General features: G+C 42.2%; 1 protein-coding gene across 2 annotated transcripts in view; it reads left to right on the top strand.

The window, feature by feature from the left end:
- The window catches only part of TRAPPC9 (trafficking protein particle complex subunit 9), a 522,236-nt gene that overhangs the window by 16,778 nt on the left and 488,898 nt on the right, over window positions 1-16,560 (top strand). For both annotated transcript variants that reach the window (XM_068525830.1, XM_068525829.1), the window contains exons 3-4: window positions 5,855-6,000; window positions 15,627-15,755. In XM_068525830.1, the coding sequence (XP_068381931.1) occupies window positions 5,855-6,000; window positions 15,627-15,755 (275 nt within the window). The remainder of the gene's footprint in view (window positions 1-5,854; window positions 6,001-15,626; window positions 15,756-16,560) is intronic.

The following is a 16,560-nucleotide window of genomic DNA, read 5'->3' as shown; positions in this document are numbered from 1 at the left end:
GACAGGCTCCATGGCACGTGCCGCCAACCTGAGGCCCCAGCCTTCCCAGGGGCCGTAGGTGTGGGTGGGCTTTACTGAACGTCCACGTGTGCCCCTGGCCTCATCAAAGCCCACGTCAATTCTTGACCATGCTGTCAAAGTTATTTTTGTTCTGGTGTGTTTCTAATTTTTGCTTGTTCCTCTTTCTTTTCTTTTCCTTTGTTCTTTTTCTCTCATACCGCCCTGTGAGTATGTTGTTGGGTCTGAAAAGGTAGGCTGTGAACATGTTACATTGAAAATAGCTAGATTTCCCTCTGTGCTGCCTTCTTACCGCCTTCATCGCCTTAAAAAACAAAAACTTAACTGCTGCCTTGATCCATGTATTATCCTGGTCATCTTTTTATTTTCTAATTTTTTCGAATTTTCGCTTTTTTAGCACATAACCCACTGGTGTTTGATAGCTATTCAAACACTTGCTTTGGGGAACCTGTTTGGTCTTCCTTATATTTGGTGACAAATGAGCCCTTATTAATTTTTGTTTGTTTGTTTTGAGGACGTGAGATGCTAATTGATTTAAGCGGCTGCCGAGGGGTTTTCACGGGATATTTTAACTTGGAAGTCAAAGTCTGCCGCACCTTGCTTGATTCTGGCTTTTAAATGAACGCATTAGGCCCGCGGTTCTTGGCTGTCGCTGGTGATGTGCATGGTGGTGCTTACTGGCCAGTGGTCACCGGTGAAGAGGTGACCGGCTTGGGGGTCTGCTGGCCGTGGAGGGACGCTGTTGGAGGAGCGGACACCAGATTTCCTTTTGCTTTCACCTTGACCATGCCATTTACTTTACTTTGTCCGAGCAACTTTCCGTCATAAAGGGGCAGAGGCTAGTGTAAAATGTATGCCACTCTTTTGCCCCCTTTATGAGGGCAGTTTTTCTAGGTATCAGAAAAATATGTCCTTCTAAATAGCTAGTTTGTTTGGATCTGGTGGACACAAGGACCTCTCTAAGTGACCATGGCTTCCTCTCTGCTTTAGCCAATAAGCGTTCAGAGCCAGGTCTGTGGTTTTTCTTAGCAGATGTATAGGCCCTACCTGCACCAGCCTTTACTTTTAACCCATGTTGGCAAGAAATAGCTGATTCTTTATTTGTTGAGGCTAATGTCCGCCACTGATGGGCATGTCATTAGTTTGCAGCTCCGTCACCCAAGGTCAGCTGTGAATGGAGATGCTTTGGCTGACCTAGGACCTCACGTTCTTCCCCCCGGTTCATCTCACCCCTGGGGAAGGGTTTTGCCACACCACCATGCTGGCCAGGAGACCTTGTTTCTCCTTTAATGCTCTGGTCCAAATGTGGACGTTCATCTTTCATCGAGATAAGCCAGACTTTCTGCAAGGGTCCATCCCATTCTGGGGTGGGGGGACAAAACAGAAGTAAGTGTAGCAAGTGCAAGAAGTTGAGGCCATCTGGGTTGGAAAACATAGGGTGGGATCCTGTGATGGCTGGGCTGTGCCCTGGATGCAGGGCCTTTCCCATGGGTCCCGAGACTCAGAAGCTGGAGTTGGAGTGGCGTGGGAGCGGGGAGAAGATGGGGTCACACTCACCTTTGAGGGAGGGAGGAAGGCCTGGGGTGGTGTGGAGCCCTGCCAGTCCAGTGGACTATCTTCCCCACGGTCACAAGGCAGATCAGACAGGGGATCTGAGGACGGAGGGGATGGGCATTGGGAGGAGGGGCTGACATGTGGAAGGATTGTTGGATAGTTCTGGAATAGTCTTTCCCCTCAAAATAGACTTAAAAAAATCCAAATCTCTTAAGAACATTGATAGTTACTATGCAGGAAGCAGTTCTTTTTTGATCCTTCTAAGGGTAAGGCACTACACTGGTGGATACAAAGAATAGGACAGTCTATCCCAGGGGTTTGATACTTATTAGGGGGAATATGCAAGTTTATAAGGGGAGAAGGGTGGGGGAGGGAAACTAGCAAGGCTCTGTATCAGGCACCAGTCAGCCTCCCCACCTACATATTTCACTCATGCCACATCGATGCCACCTGAGGTGGGTGGTAGCAGCCCCCTTTTCCAGAGTGGGAAGCCTTCTCAGAGAGGTTAAGTCATTAGCCCAGCATCACAGGGGTAGTAAATGCTGTAGCAGGATTCAAGCACGGCCTTGTCAGGCTTTCAAGGATGTGTTCTCACTACTAATTCTGTTACCTTCCTGTTACATCTGGAATGGTAAAGTGGATCAGTTTTGGAGCCTTTCAGAAAAAGTCTCTGACTTAAGTGCTGCAGTTCTATTTCATGAAGCTCAGACTTGTCTGATGGTTAGGAAGCATCAGCATGCTTTACATCCCAGAGTTGAAGGTCTTCATTTCACTCCAATGATGACATGCTTGCAAATGACGCACAGGTGCAAAATCAGACTTAGAAACTTCCGAACTTGTAATGGAAACTGTCCAGCCCTCCCTTGATCCGCTTTCCTCAGCAGAATGTAACTATGCTGCAGGGTAGGCCTGGGCTTTCTTTATGGAGTGAAGGTTTAATATCCAACTTTAGCATAAAATAGTTCAGATGGAGGAAATTGACATTGATGATTTATTGGAAGATTTCGTAAGACAAGATGCAGAATCAGTTAATGGCCCATATACCATCTGAAATTGAGTACAGAACATTGCATTTCTTATTTTCTGTTTAGAGCTGTCTTACAACATAAAGTTGTCTACTTTGGAACTTCAGCTCCACCAAAGGGGCGCCTGTCAGTGTGTTTATGCACGATGCACGTAATCTAGGTTTCCTCAGTCCATAATATGCTAGTGCAAAATCATGGGCTGTAGCTATCACTTAATTATGCAGATGCCTTTAAAACTATATAATACCAAAAAGAAAAAAAAAAGAGATTACCTTTATCAAAGTTCCTTTGGACTTTAATTGCAAACTGTTGTTGAGCAGCTCTGGTTTTCCTTTGGATTTGAATATATACATTCTTTGCATGTAAATTGGTTTTTGGATTAGAATATACCAAGCCCTTTTTTTCCACAAGCCATGTAAATAGTACCCAAATCGCACACATATGAAACACTTTCTTCTTTTATCTGATCAGAAGTCATGAGAATAATACAGCGTATATCTTTAGTTGAATTGTACTTAGTGTAAAGTGCAGTGTGAGCGCCTTCTGTGACAGTGCTTGCGGCTGTGTGTTAGGTGTTTTTGCACAGCTTCTAGAAAGGATGCCTTTCCCTTTATCTGGGGAGGCTGGCAGGTCTTTGCCTGTGATTTAGTTACGATTGATTTGAGGCCATTATGACTTAGGGGTTATTGGGTTTTTAATTTTTCTATCAATCCTTATTTCCAATTCCTTTAACCCAGTGTTTATAACTTGTCAGAATAATGAAATAACGTGAGTCACTCTTTGAAGTATTTAGAGCATGTTCACATTTTTGGCTAAGTTCTGTTGCTCATGGCTTTGAAATTCACCATTAGTTTTGAAATTTACAACAAATTATGGCATATTTTGAATATTTGCATTTTGTGTTAATGTTACCTTTATTTGCTACTGTGGCTTCATGTTGTATTTTTCTTTGTCATACTGTTTGCTCGTATGTTTTTTTTCCTTATCCATAAGCATATTCAGTGGTCACACAATGTGACAATTCTAATAATGTATATATAAGAACTCTGAACTTTTAGAGAGACTTAAAAAACGTGACATTACCATTTTCAAATGATCCGTGAAAGAAGGATCCATGTCTTTTTGGAAAAAGAATTTTGATGCGGAAGCTTATAGTCTAAATTACAAAATTGGCTTAAAATATTTTAGTTTATTTTGTAGTTTACCTAACTACAAATCGAATTGTCTTAATTCCTTTATCTGTTTCTTACTGTGTTTTCAAAGGATTGGAACAGAATTGCTCATAATCTTGAGATGACCCAGTCTTGGGGCATATAGTACTTCGAGAGTTAAATACTTTAATTTATATAAATCTGTGATAGAATTTTGTTTGTTTGGTATTTTGGAGATTTTCTCCAAAGTATTAGGGTTCATTCTATTTTTATATAATTTAGAATATTTTATATTGTTTTGTTGAATCGTATGACCTTAATATGAAAAACTAAGAGCATATTTAGCTGACTCCTTTTTGTAAAAATCCTGTATTTTCAAAACCAACTGTTTCTGATCACAATGATTGCACTTTTTATTTTTGAAGATGTTCTGGGCTATATTTTGCTACAGCAGATGTGCACCTTTGTAAGTTCATACGAAGATGTAATAATATACTTTTTTTGGAGAGTTAAGACAGGATGCTTTAAAGCAAATTTTAGTCTAACAGGATAGGAGTAGAGTCTACTGAAAAAAAGTCTAATTCAAAATCTATTGAGTCAACATCATGGTGGTATTTGTAAACTGAGCCACGTATTAAAAGTCCACAGTCGTGGTAATGGAGGAGGAAAATGTGCATTTGGATGCTGAATTCTTTTCTGGTTAGAACAGGAGGACACAGCAAGGAAGCAGGCCAAGCACTGCCCACCTTTGGGAGGGAGAGGCCCACAGGTGCAGAGGTTGGAGGCAGGGAAGGCTTCCTTGAGAAACTGAGTTGAAATGAGCCCTAAGGTGAGTGGGAAGTAGCTAGACCGAAGGGTCAGGTGGCCCCTGTGGTCACTGGGGACCTCGGTACTGCGGTAAGGCTGGGGAATGCAGGGGGCAGTGGGGAGGGCCAGAACTGTACTGGGGAAACTTTGAAGGCGTTGAAGTGAGGGAGTGACCTAATCAGATTTGTGCTTTGGGAAGGCCACTCTGGCTGTGTGTGAGTGTGTGTGTGTAGCAGGGATGAAGGGGAGGGTGGTACAGGGTGGGAGGGTCATTAGAAGACCATTAGAGGGCTGTTGAGGTGACCAGTGGGGGAGAGATGGCAGGGTGTGCTTGGGGATGGCGGGGCAATTTAGATGCAGTATTTTCTTATGGGGAGGGCTTGTTGGCGGGGGCCATCCTAGCAGCGCCTTGTGGCTGGGAAGAAAACAGATGGAGGCCAAGCCGACTTTCCTCTTCTCTCCTTCTCTGTGTTATGTGATGATCTTAGTTCAGCGAACATTTGGAACAGAAAAGGTACATTCCAGAGTTAGATCAGATGGGATTTAAGTTTGTATTGAGATCTGTACATTCATTTAGCTAGAAACTTCACATCTTTTGGATTAACATAGGGGTTTTTATTCTTGATAAGATTGCTTTCTTGGTGAGAGGAAATTTAATACAGCTGCTGTTTTTCTTGAAAAATCTTTTAAGAAATTTAATATTCACAAGAATAGGAATATTTAAAAATGATAAAGCAAGACTTTGGTATAATTTCTTTGGTTTCTGAGTTGATACAGAGTTAGAAGCTTTTGCATTATTTAATAGCACATCCTTGCCAATATTTAAAGAGCTGTTAGCGAGAGTCCCAGGCCCCACCTCTCAAAGTATCATTAAAGCTTGCTCTGAAATAGTGACGATAAAGGTCTTGTTTGCAAAAGCCAAACAGTTGGCTTATAATATGCAGCATAGCTCTCTTTATAAAAGAATAATAGGTTTGAGGTTAAGAAAGTGGAAGATAATTGATTTTTTTTAAAAGCTGAAACATAAACTTTCTTGTGCTAATGTTGTGATTGGAAAATTTGAAAAGAGAAAGCCTGCTCTAATATTATCCACGTGAAATACATGTATTCTATTAGGTTTAAAAAATAACTTTGCTCATAAACTGGCAATGATGGTGGCTGGCTTTCAATTGTGGAGCCTAAGGTTGCCTTCTTAGCTTTTTTTTGTAGTGAGGGAATTGAAAAGTGCTTAGCCAGTGTGCTTTTGGGGCAGAAGTCGGGCATTATCACTGATACATTTCCGTGCATTTTACTTTATAGACATTACAAGAAGCGGTGCCAAGGGCGCATGCGGAAGCATGTGGGGGATTTGTGCCTGCAGGCCGGGATGCTGCAGGACTCCCTGGTCCATTACCATATGTCCGTGGAACTGCTTCGCTCAGTGAATGACTTTCTGTGGCTTGGAGGTAAGGTTATCTGATGAAGATGATCACGTATGTAATTACAGCAACTGCTACTTGAAATAAGAGAAAACCTAGAAACAATGGCTCTAAAAACATATGGAGAGGGAGGGGAAGCAGTCAGCTGAGCTGGTTGCCGTGGGGAGTCTTCCAGGCTAACTGCCTCACCTTATCGCCTGCCACTTTCCCACCCAGCCCTGCACTGCAGTCCTGCTGAACCAAGCATGCACTTTCCTCAAAAACACACTGAATTTCCTTGTTGCTCTGTTTTTTGTTTTTGTTTTTTTAAAGCACATCTTGCCCTCTGCTTAGAATGCCATTCCCCATGTTAGTCACCTCTTACACTCGTTCTTCAAAACCTCATCCATAGGTCAGATGATGAATGGATGAACAAAATGTTTCTCCATACAGTGGAATGTTATTCAGACATAAAAACAAATGAGATACTGATACCACTACAACATGGATGAACCCTGATAACATCGTGTCAAGTAAAAGGAATCAGACACAAAAGGCCACATATTATATGATGCTGATTATCTGAAATGTCCAGAATAGGCAAATCTAGAGGCAAAGAGCAGATTACTGGTTGCCTGGGGCTGGGCAGAGGGGGGAATGGGGAGGGACTGCTGATGGTCATGGGGTTTCTTTGGGGTGATGAAAAGGTTCTGGAATTAGATAGTGGTAGGGGTTGCACAGCTGTCAATATACAAAAGTTCCCGAATCGTACACTTTTAAGTGGGTGAGTTTTGCGGTATGTGAATTATATCTCAATTAAAAAAACTTAAAAAAAAGAAAACCTGCTTCAAAGGACAGCCTCTTCTGACCCCTCCACGCAGTGGGTGCCCACGGGTCTTGTACAGAATCCTGTCTGCACGGAGTTTACCCTCTGTGCTGGGACTGCCTGTTTGCGTGTTTTTCTCCTTCAGGGGCCATGTCCTGGAGGTGGGAGTGGGAGGCGTGGTCTGTGTGTGTCCATCATCTAGCATATTGTAGATGTTCTGTGAGTGCTTGTTAAATAAACGTGGCGTGAGTGAGGGCTGAAACAGGGTCCTTTCCTGGAAGAGGTTGACAGCTCAGTCAGAGGGCCCGTCAGCCACTGTGGTAAATACAAGTCAGAATGAAGTAACCAAGTTCTTCAGTGGAAGATCAACAGCGTCCTATAGGACACACAAAATATAAATTCTTAAAATGGACTTAAATTTCATAATTTGGTTTCTTAAAGAGGATAGGGAAATGAAAGTGAGAAAGAGAAGGAATAGATGGAAAAGAAACAAGAAACAGATAAAGGATTAAGTAGGAGGGGAAAGGCGAATAGGAGTTTTACTTCGTTTTCTTGAAGGAGAGGTCTATAATGACTTGCTGTGCACTGGTGGAGTAGAGCTGAAGGTTAGGTGCTTATCCGGGAAGAAGCCACCGGGCACCTGACCCACCCAGTGATAATGGGCAGGTCGGGTTCCTGTGAAGGCGGGGTGGAGTGGGTGGTGCCAGGTGCTGCCAGCTTATTTCACTCTTGGTCCCTCAGAAATGGACAGTGGGGTTTCCGGGGGGCTCCAGGACGTGTGACATCACAGCACATTGAGGGCAGAAGCAGGTGTGAGAATCAGCACACTTGTCTCGAGCCAGACATGAAAGAAATTTCATGTAAAATTGTAAAAATGCAAACAATGCCCCTCTTCCAGCATATTGTTTTTGTTTTGAAACGTAGTTGTTGTTCATGAAAATTTAACATGGTCGGGGCTTCCCTGGTGGTGCAGTGATTGAGAATCCGCCTGCCAATGCAGGGAACATGGGTTCGAGCCCTGGTCCGGGAAGATCCCATATGCCATGGAGCAACTAAGCCCATGTGCCACAACTACTGAGCCTGTGCTCTAGAGCCCGCAAGCCACAACTACTGAGCCCGAGTGCCACAACTACTGAAGCCTGCGTGCTACAACTACTGAAGCCCGTGCGCCTAGAGCCTGTGCTCCGCAACAAGAGAAGCCACAGCAATGAGAAGCCTGTGCACCGCAATGAAGAGTAGCCCCGCTTGCCGCAACTAGAGAAAAGCCTGCACGTAGCAAGGAAGACCCAACGCAGCCAAAAACAAAAAACACCCCTTAAAAAATTTAACATGGTCAAGATGGCGTACTAGGAGGACGCGGAATTCGCGTCTCCTCACAACTAGGGCACCTACCAGGCACCGGTGGGGGACCACGGACACCTAAGGGGATGGGAGGAACCCCCAGCCACTGGCTAGGATGTGGGGCATGGGGGGAGTGAAGGGGGAGGAGAAGTGGAGGTGGGACGGGACTGGAGCCCCTGAGGGGTGGCTGGGGGAGGGGAAGGGATCCCACGCCCGAAGGGGGAAATTGGGGAACCATTGGGAGGGCAGAGGATCAAAAGGGAGCGTGGCCAGGTTTCTCCTGCCCACTTGGGCCCCTGGAAACCCGCTGATATCCCGGGCCTGATCGTCTGCCCACCGAGGCCCCCTCCAGCCACATGGGTCCTGAGGGAGTGGGTGGGGGGGAAGGGGGAGCAAAAGTAAAGGCCGGACCTCTGGGACGGCACTGCTGAGGGGCGGCTGGGGGAAGGGAGGAGTTCCTACACCCAGTGGGATCCACCCACGGTTAGGGGTCCAGCGGGGACAGGGGAGACCCTGGGGGAGACAGTGGGGGAGGGGCATGAATGAACAGAAAGGAATGAGGCCAGTGCTTTCGCTGTCCACTTAGGCACCGGGAAGCCTGTTGGGCTCCCAGGCCTAATCCTTTGCCCTCGGAGCCTCCCTCCTGCCGCGCAGAACCCAAGCCCCACCCCTACATCCCCACCCAGGGCCCCCACCCAGGGCCCCACCTCTACACTCGGAGACCCCCTCCAACTCGCTGGGCCTAAACCCCACCCACAAACCTGCACTCAGGGCCCCACCTCCAAACTCCTGGAACCCCACGCTCCAGAGACCCTCCTTTCCACGTGCTGCCTCTCCCCTTGTGGCAGGTTGTAAGCAGAGGCCCTGCCCCATGCTTGAACATCACCCCCCACCCACCTAGGTCCCGCCCACCCCAAACCCCACCCCTGCCTAAGTTCCACCCCCGCCTAAACGCCACCCCCAGAGCCAAGAGTTTTTTTTTCTTCCTCTTTTAGATTGGGGTTCTGTTTTACCTTGTTGATTCATTGTTGTTGATTCTTTTATATTTTTATTTTTCCTAATAAATCTTTTATTTTTCTAGTTTTATTTTATTCTTTATACTTTGTTATTTTTCTCTCCTTTTGGCTTGTTCCCCCCCCTTTTTTTTTTCTTCTTTTTTCTGTTGTGGTTTCATTTTACCTTGTTGCAGTTGTTTCAATTATAGTCTTATTTTTCCTAATATGTTTTTTATCTTTCTAATTTTGTTTTGCTTTTTATTCTTTGATATTGTACTGCTCCTTTTTTCTTTCTTTTTTTTTTTTTTTAACTGCACCACGAAAATTGCAGGATCTTGGTTCCCAGGCCGGAGGTTGGGCCCGAGCTCATGTGGTGGGAGCTCCGAGTCCAAACCACTGGACTAACAGAGAACCTCAGACCCCTGGAAATATCAATTGGAGTGAGGCCTCCTGGAGGTCCTCATCTCAGCACCAGGACCCGGCCCTGTCCAACTGCCTGCAAACTCCAGTGCTGGATGTCGCAGGCCAAACAACGAGTGAGACAGGAATACAGCACCACCCATCAAAAAAAAAAAAAAAAAAAAAAAAGAAGAAACGACAACAAAATATGTTACAGACCAAGGTAAAAACCTGCAAGACCAAATAAATGAAGACGAAACAGGCAAGCTACCTGAAACAGAATTCAGAGTAATGATAGTAAAGATGATCCAAAATCTTGGAGCAGAATGGAGAAAATACAAGAAACAAATAACAAGGATCTAGAAGAACTAAAGAGCAAACAAACAGTGATGAACAACACAATTACTGAAATTAAAAATACTCTACAAGGAATGAATAGCAGAATAACTGAGGCAGAAGAACAGATAAGTGAGCTGGAAGATAAAATGGTGGAAATAACTGCCAGGGAGCAGAATAAAGAAAAAAGAATGAAAAGAATTGAGGACAATCTCAGAGACTTCTGGGACAATATTAAATGCACCAACATTTGAATTATAGGGGTCCCAGAAGAAGAAGAGAAAGAGAAAGGGTCTGAGAAAATATTTGAAGACATTATAGTTGAAAACTTCCCTAACATGGGAAAGCAAATAGTGATTCAAGTCCAGGAAGCACAGAGAGTACCATACAGGATAAACCCAAAGAGAAACATGCCAAGACACATACTAATCAAACTATCAAAAATTAAATACAAAGAAAAAATATTAAAAGCAGCAAGGGAAAAGCAACAAATAACATACAAGGGAATCCCCATAATGTTAACAGCTGATTTTTCAGCAGAAACTCTGCAACCCAAAAGGGAGTGGCAGGACATATTTAAAGTGATGAAAGGGAAAAACCTACAACCAGGATTACTCTGCCCAGCAAGGATCTCATTCAGATATGACAGAGAAATTAAAACCTTTACCGATAAGCAAAAGCTAAGAGAATTCAGCACCACCAAACCAGCTTTACAACAAATGCTAAAGGAACTTCTCTAGGCAGGAAATACAAGAGAAGGAAAAGACCTACAAAAACAAACCCAAAACGATTAAGAAAATGATAATAGGAACATACATACAGATAATTACCTTAAAGGTAAATGGATTAAATGCTCCAACCAAAAGACATAGACTGGCTGAATGGATACAAAAATAAGACCTCTACATATGCTGTCTACAAGACACCAACTTCAGACCTAGGGACACATAGAGACTGGAAAGTGAGGGGATGGAAAAAGATACTCCATGCAAATGGAAATCGAAAGAAAGCTGGAGTAGCAATTCTCATATCAGACAAAATAGACTTTAAAATAAAGACTATTACAAGAGACAAAGAAGGACACTAACAATGATCAATCCAAGAAGAAGATATAACAATTGTAAATATTCACCCAACATAGGAGCACCTCAATACATAAGGCAAATGCTAACAGCCATAAAAGGGGAAATTGACAGTAACACAATCATAGTAGGGGACTTTAACACCCCACTTTCACCAATGGACAGATCATTCAAAATGAAAATAAATAAGGAAACACAAGCTTTAAATGACACATTAAACAAGATGGACTTAATTGATATTTATAGGACATCCCAACCAAAAACAACAAAATACACTTTCTTCTCAAGTGCTCATGGAACATTCTCCAGGATAGACCATATCTTGGGTCATAAATCAAGCCTTGGTAAACTTAAGAAAATTGAACTCGTATCAAGTATCTTTTCCAACCACAACGCTATGAGACTAGACATCAATTACAGGAAAAGATCTGTAAAAAATACAAACACATGGAGGCTAAACAATACACTACTAAATAACCAAGAGATCACTGAAGAAATCAAAGAGGAAATCAAAAAATACCTAGAAACAAATGACAGTGAAAACACGACGACCCAAAACCTATGGGATGCAGCAAAAGCAGTTCTAAGAGGGAAGTTTATAGCAATACAATCCTATCAGGAAACAAGAAAAATCTCAAACAGCCTAACCTTACACCTATAGAATTAGAGAAAGAAGAACAAAACACCTCCAAAGTTAGCAGAAGGAAAGAAATCATAAAGATCAGATCAGAAAGAAATGAAAAAGAAATGAAGGAAACAGTAGCACAGATCAATAAAACTAAAAGCTGGTTCTTAGAGAAGATAAACAAAATTGATAAACCATTAGCAGATTCGTCATGGAAAAAAGGGAGAAGACTCAAATGAACAGAATTAGAAATGAAAAAGGAGAAATAACAACTGACACTGCAGAAATACAGAGGATCATGAGAGATTATTACAAGCAACTATATGCCGATAAAATGGACAACCTGGAAGAAATGGACACATTCTTAGGAAAGCACAACCTTCCGAGACTGAACCAAGAAGAAATAGAAAATATAAACAGACCAGTCACAAACACTGAAATTGAAACTGTGATTAAAAATCTTCCAACAAACAAAAGCCCAGGACCAGATGGCTTCACAGGCTAATTCTATCAAACATTTAGGGAAGAGCTAACACCTATCCTTCTCAAACTCTTACAAAATATAGCTGAGGGAGGAACACGTCCAAACTCATTCTACGAGGCCACCATCACCCTGATACCAAAACCAGACAAAGATGTCACAAAAAAAGAAAACTACAAGCCAATATCTCTGATGAACATAGATGCAAAACTCCTCAGCAAAATACTAGCAAACAGAATCCAACAGCACATTGAAAGGATCATACACCATGATCAAGTGGGGTTTATCCCAGGAATGCAAGGATTCTTCAATATACGCAAATCAGTCAATGTGATACACCATATTAGCATATTGAAGGATAAAAACCATATCATCTCAATAGATGCAGAAAAAGCTTTTGACAAAATTCAATGCCCATTTATGATAGAAACTCTCCAGAAAGTAGGCATAGAGGGAACCTACCTCAACATAATAGAGCCCATATATGACAAACCCACAGCCAACATTGTTCTCAGTGGTGAAAAGCTGAAACCATTTCCTCTGAGATCGGGAACAAGACAAGGTTGCCCACTCTGACCACTGTTATTCAACATAGTTTTGGAAGTTTTAGCCACAGCAATCAGAGAAGAAAAAGAAATGAAAGGAATCCAAATCGGAAAAGAAGAAGTAAAACTGTCACTGTTTGCAGATGACATGATACTATACATAGAGAATCCTAAAGATGCTCCCAGAAAACTACTAGAGCTAATCAATGAATTTGGTAGAGTAGCAGGATACAAAATTAATGCACAGAAATTGCTTGCATTCCTATACATTAATGATGAAAAATCTGAAAGAGAAGTTAAAGAAACACTCCCATTTACCATTGCAAAAAAAAGAATAAAATACCTAGGAATAAACCTACCTAAGGAGACAAAAGACCTGCATGCAGAAAACTATAAGACACTGATGAAAGAAATTAAAGATGATACAAACAGATGGAGAGATATACCATGTTCTTGGATTGGAAGAAGCAACATTGTGAAAATGACTATACATCCCAAAGCAATCTACAGATTCAGTGCAATCCCTATCAAGCTACCAATGGCATTTTTCACAGAACTAGAACAAAAAATTGCACAATTTGTATGGAAACGCAAAAGACCCCGAATAGCCATAGCAATCTTGAGAAAGTAAAACGGAGCTGGAGGAATCAGGCTCCTGGACTTCAGACTATAGTACAAAGCTACAGTAATCAAGACAGTATGGTACTGGCACAAAAACAGAAATATAGATCAATGGAACAGGGAACAGAAAGCCCAGAGATAAACCCACGCACATATGGTCACCTTATCTTTGATAAAGGAGGCAAGAATATACAATGGAGAAAAGACAGCCTCTTCAATAAGTGGGAAAACTGGACAGCTACGTGTAAAAGAATGAAATTGGAACACTCCCTAACACCATACACAAAAATAAACTCAAAATGGATTAAAGACCTAAATGTGAGGCCAGACACTGTGAAATTCTTAGAGGAAAACATAGGCAGAACACTTTATGACAAAAATCACAGCAAGATCCTTTTTGACCCACCTCCTAGAGAAATGGAAATAAAAACAAAAATAAACCAATGGGGCCTAATGAAACTTAAAAGCTTTTGCACAGCAAAGGAAACCATAAAGAAGATAAAAAGACAATCCTCAGAATGGGAGAAAATATTTGCAAACGAAGCAACTGACAAAGGATTAATCTCCAAAATATACAAGCAGCTCATGCAGCTCAATATCAAACAAACAAACAACCCAATCCAAAAATGGGCAGAAGACCTAAATAGACATTTCTCCAAAGAAGATATACAGATTGCCAACAAACACATGAAAAGATGCTCAACTTCACTAATCTTTAGAGAAATGCGAATCAGAACTACAATGAGGTATCACCTCACACCAGTCAGAATGGCTGGTCATCAAAAAATCATCCAAAAATCCACAAACAATAAATGCTGGAGAGGGTGTGGAGAAAAGGGAACCCTCTTGCACTGTTGGTGGGAATGTAAATTGATACAGCCACTATGGAGAACAGTATGGAGGTTCCTTAAAAAACTAAAAATAGAACTACCATATGACCCAGCAATCCCACTACTGGGCATATATACCCTGAGAAAACCATAATTAAAAAAGAGTCATGTACCACAGTGTTCATTGCAGCACTATTTACAATAACCGGGACATGGAAGCAACCTAAGTGTCCATTGACAGATGAATGGATAAAGAAGGTGTGGCACATATATACAATGGAATATTACTCAACTGTAAAAAGAAATGAAATTGAGTTATTTGTAGTTAGCTGGATGAACCTAGAGTCTGTCATACAGAGTGAAGTAAGTCAGAAAGAGAAAAAGAAATACCGTATGTTAACACATATATTTGGAATCTTAAAAAAAAAAATGGTTCTTATGAACCTAGGGGCAGGACAGGAATAAAGACGCAGACGTAGAGAGCGGGCTTGAGGACACTTGGAGGGGGAAGGGTAAGCTGGGGCGACGTGAGAGAGTAACATTGACATATATACACTACCAAATGTAAAATAGATAGCTAGTGGGAAGCAGCTGCATAGCATAGGGAGATCAACTAGGTGCTTTGCGACCACATAAAAGGGTGGGATAGGGAGGGTGGGAGGGAAACGCAAGAGGGAGGGGATGTGGGGATATACGTATGCATATAGCTGATTCATTTTGTTAGTCAGCAGAAAGTAATGCAACATTGTGAAGCAATTATACTCCAATAAAGATATTTTAAAAAAAGTTTAACATGTAATGGGCTTATTATTGTTTTAAAAGGAAGGAACACATAAATATTTAAATCCTCTTCTAGTTTTATTTTCGAATATGGTAAATATCTGTAGATGTAACCTGCACAAAAAAAGCGCTCTTTTTTGTGGTCCTCAGTGATTTTTCAGCGTCAAGGAGTTCTAAGACCAAAAAGTTAGAGAACCACTGAGCTACTGGGTAAAGATGAACACTGCAGCACAACTTGTGAGGCGAGTAGCATAGTCCAGGGTTCTTAGGGTTTAACTGCCAGTGATAGAAGAATGAAAAGTTGCAGCAACTCAGTATGGCTGCCTTTGAGACGGAGACAGGCCTGCTAGGTGTTTCCTCGAAATGGGATAGATGCATTCAGGGTGAATGATGGGGATAGGTATTCTGGTCCTTCTTCCAGTGGTATGATTTTAAAAATAGTTTCGATCCAGGGCACTTCTACATCTGTCTGCAGTGTCAGCATCTGGCACAGAGCCTGCCACACAGTGTGAACTAAACTGTTGGTTAAATGAATGAATGAACAGCCTGTCTCACATGTGCTCAGCCCCTCAGAGAAACGTTGAGCATCACGAGAATTTTCTGCGCTGCCAGCTTTGACACAGGCCTGCAAAACATAGTAGGGGCCATGTTCCTGTTTGTAACAAAACCAGTGATCTGTAGGTTTGATCTCTGTTTTGTGGAAAAATTGGCATTTCCACATCATCAGGCTGTTCAGATCATTCTTAGTCACTGCAATTTTTGCTAAGGGTGGGCCACTAACTTTATTAATTGAACTTTTATTTTAATGCCCAGCTGCCCTTGAAGGGTTATGTTCAGCTTCTGTCATCTATCACTATCCTGGTGGAACTGGTGGTAAAACTGGAGCTCGAAGGTTCCAGGGTAGCTCACTTCCTGCTGAAGCAGCCAACAGACATCGACCAGGTAAGCTCTGCTCTTGCCTCCATCCTGGACTCAGTTACAGACCTTAAGCAAGCAGGAATAATCTATTCCTGTTCCCTCTGAGTGAAGGTTGAGTAATGTTTAAATAAAATATAAAATCTGTTGAGTCAGAAATCCTGCACGTGAGACATTGTCTTCTGGTTCTATTGAATATGTATTGATCTTATTGAGTCTTATCAAATGATATTAATGGATTACAGTGATGGGTTGATTTCTGGACCAGTTGCATAAAATTTCATGGTAGGCTGTCTTTGAAGTTCTCTGTCTGGGTCCTTGTCATAATTTCTGTGTATTTGGTGAAGTTAGTCCCAGATGTCACTTTTAGCAGCTAATTCAGGGCCCGGGGAGCTGTTTCTTATTTTTCTGGTTGATGAAGTTCTCTTAATGCATGAAGTTTGATTTGCTCATGTTTGTTAGCGCCTATGAAGAGTAAAAATGCATCGTTGGAGGAGCAGAACCACAAATGCTTGTTGAATGAACTTGACCCTTTTGACCCTTAATAAATGAATTTGCCTTAAATGTTCAGGATGTAGTTGTCATACCGCATAGGTCACGAAGATAATAACAAAGAATGCAGAGATCGAGGCTATACACAAAACTACTAGGTGTTTTTTGAACCATGAGATTTTTACAGATTTTTTTTCCCCCCAAAGAGAAGGCCCACGGCCGTTGATGTGTATTGGATGGGGAAATGCCTTCAGTGTCTTTTTCCCCTGAATTATACCATCCCCGTCACCAGCAAAGACTGCAGAGACCACCTCTATGAGCCAGTCAGTGTAGCCGTGCA

Source organism: Eschrichtius robustus, chromosome 17 (genome assembly GCF_028021215.1).
Source record: "Eschrichtius robustus isolate mEscRob2 chromosome 17, mEscRob2.pri, whole genome shotgun sequence".
Taxonomy (NCBI): domain Eukaryota; kingdom Metazoa; phylum Chordata; class Mammalia; order Artiodactyla; family Eschrichtiidae; genus Eschrichtius; species Eschrichtius robustus.
Note: the sequence above shows the minus strand (reverse complement) of the source record. Positions and strands in the feature narration are given on the sequence as shown.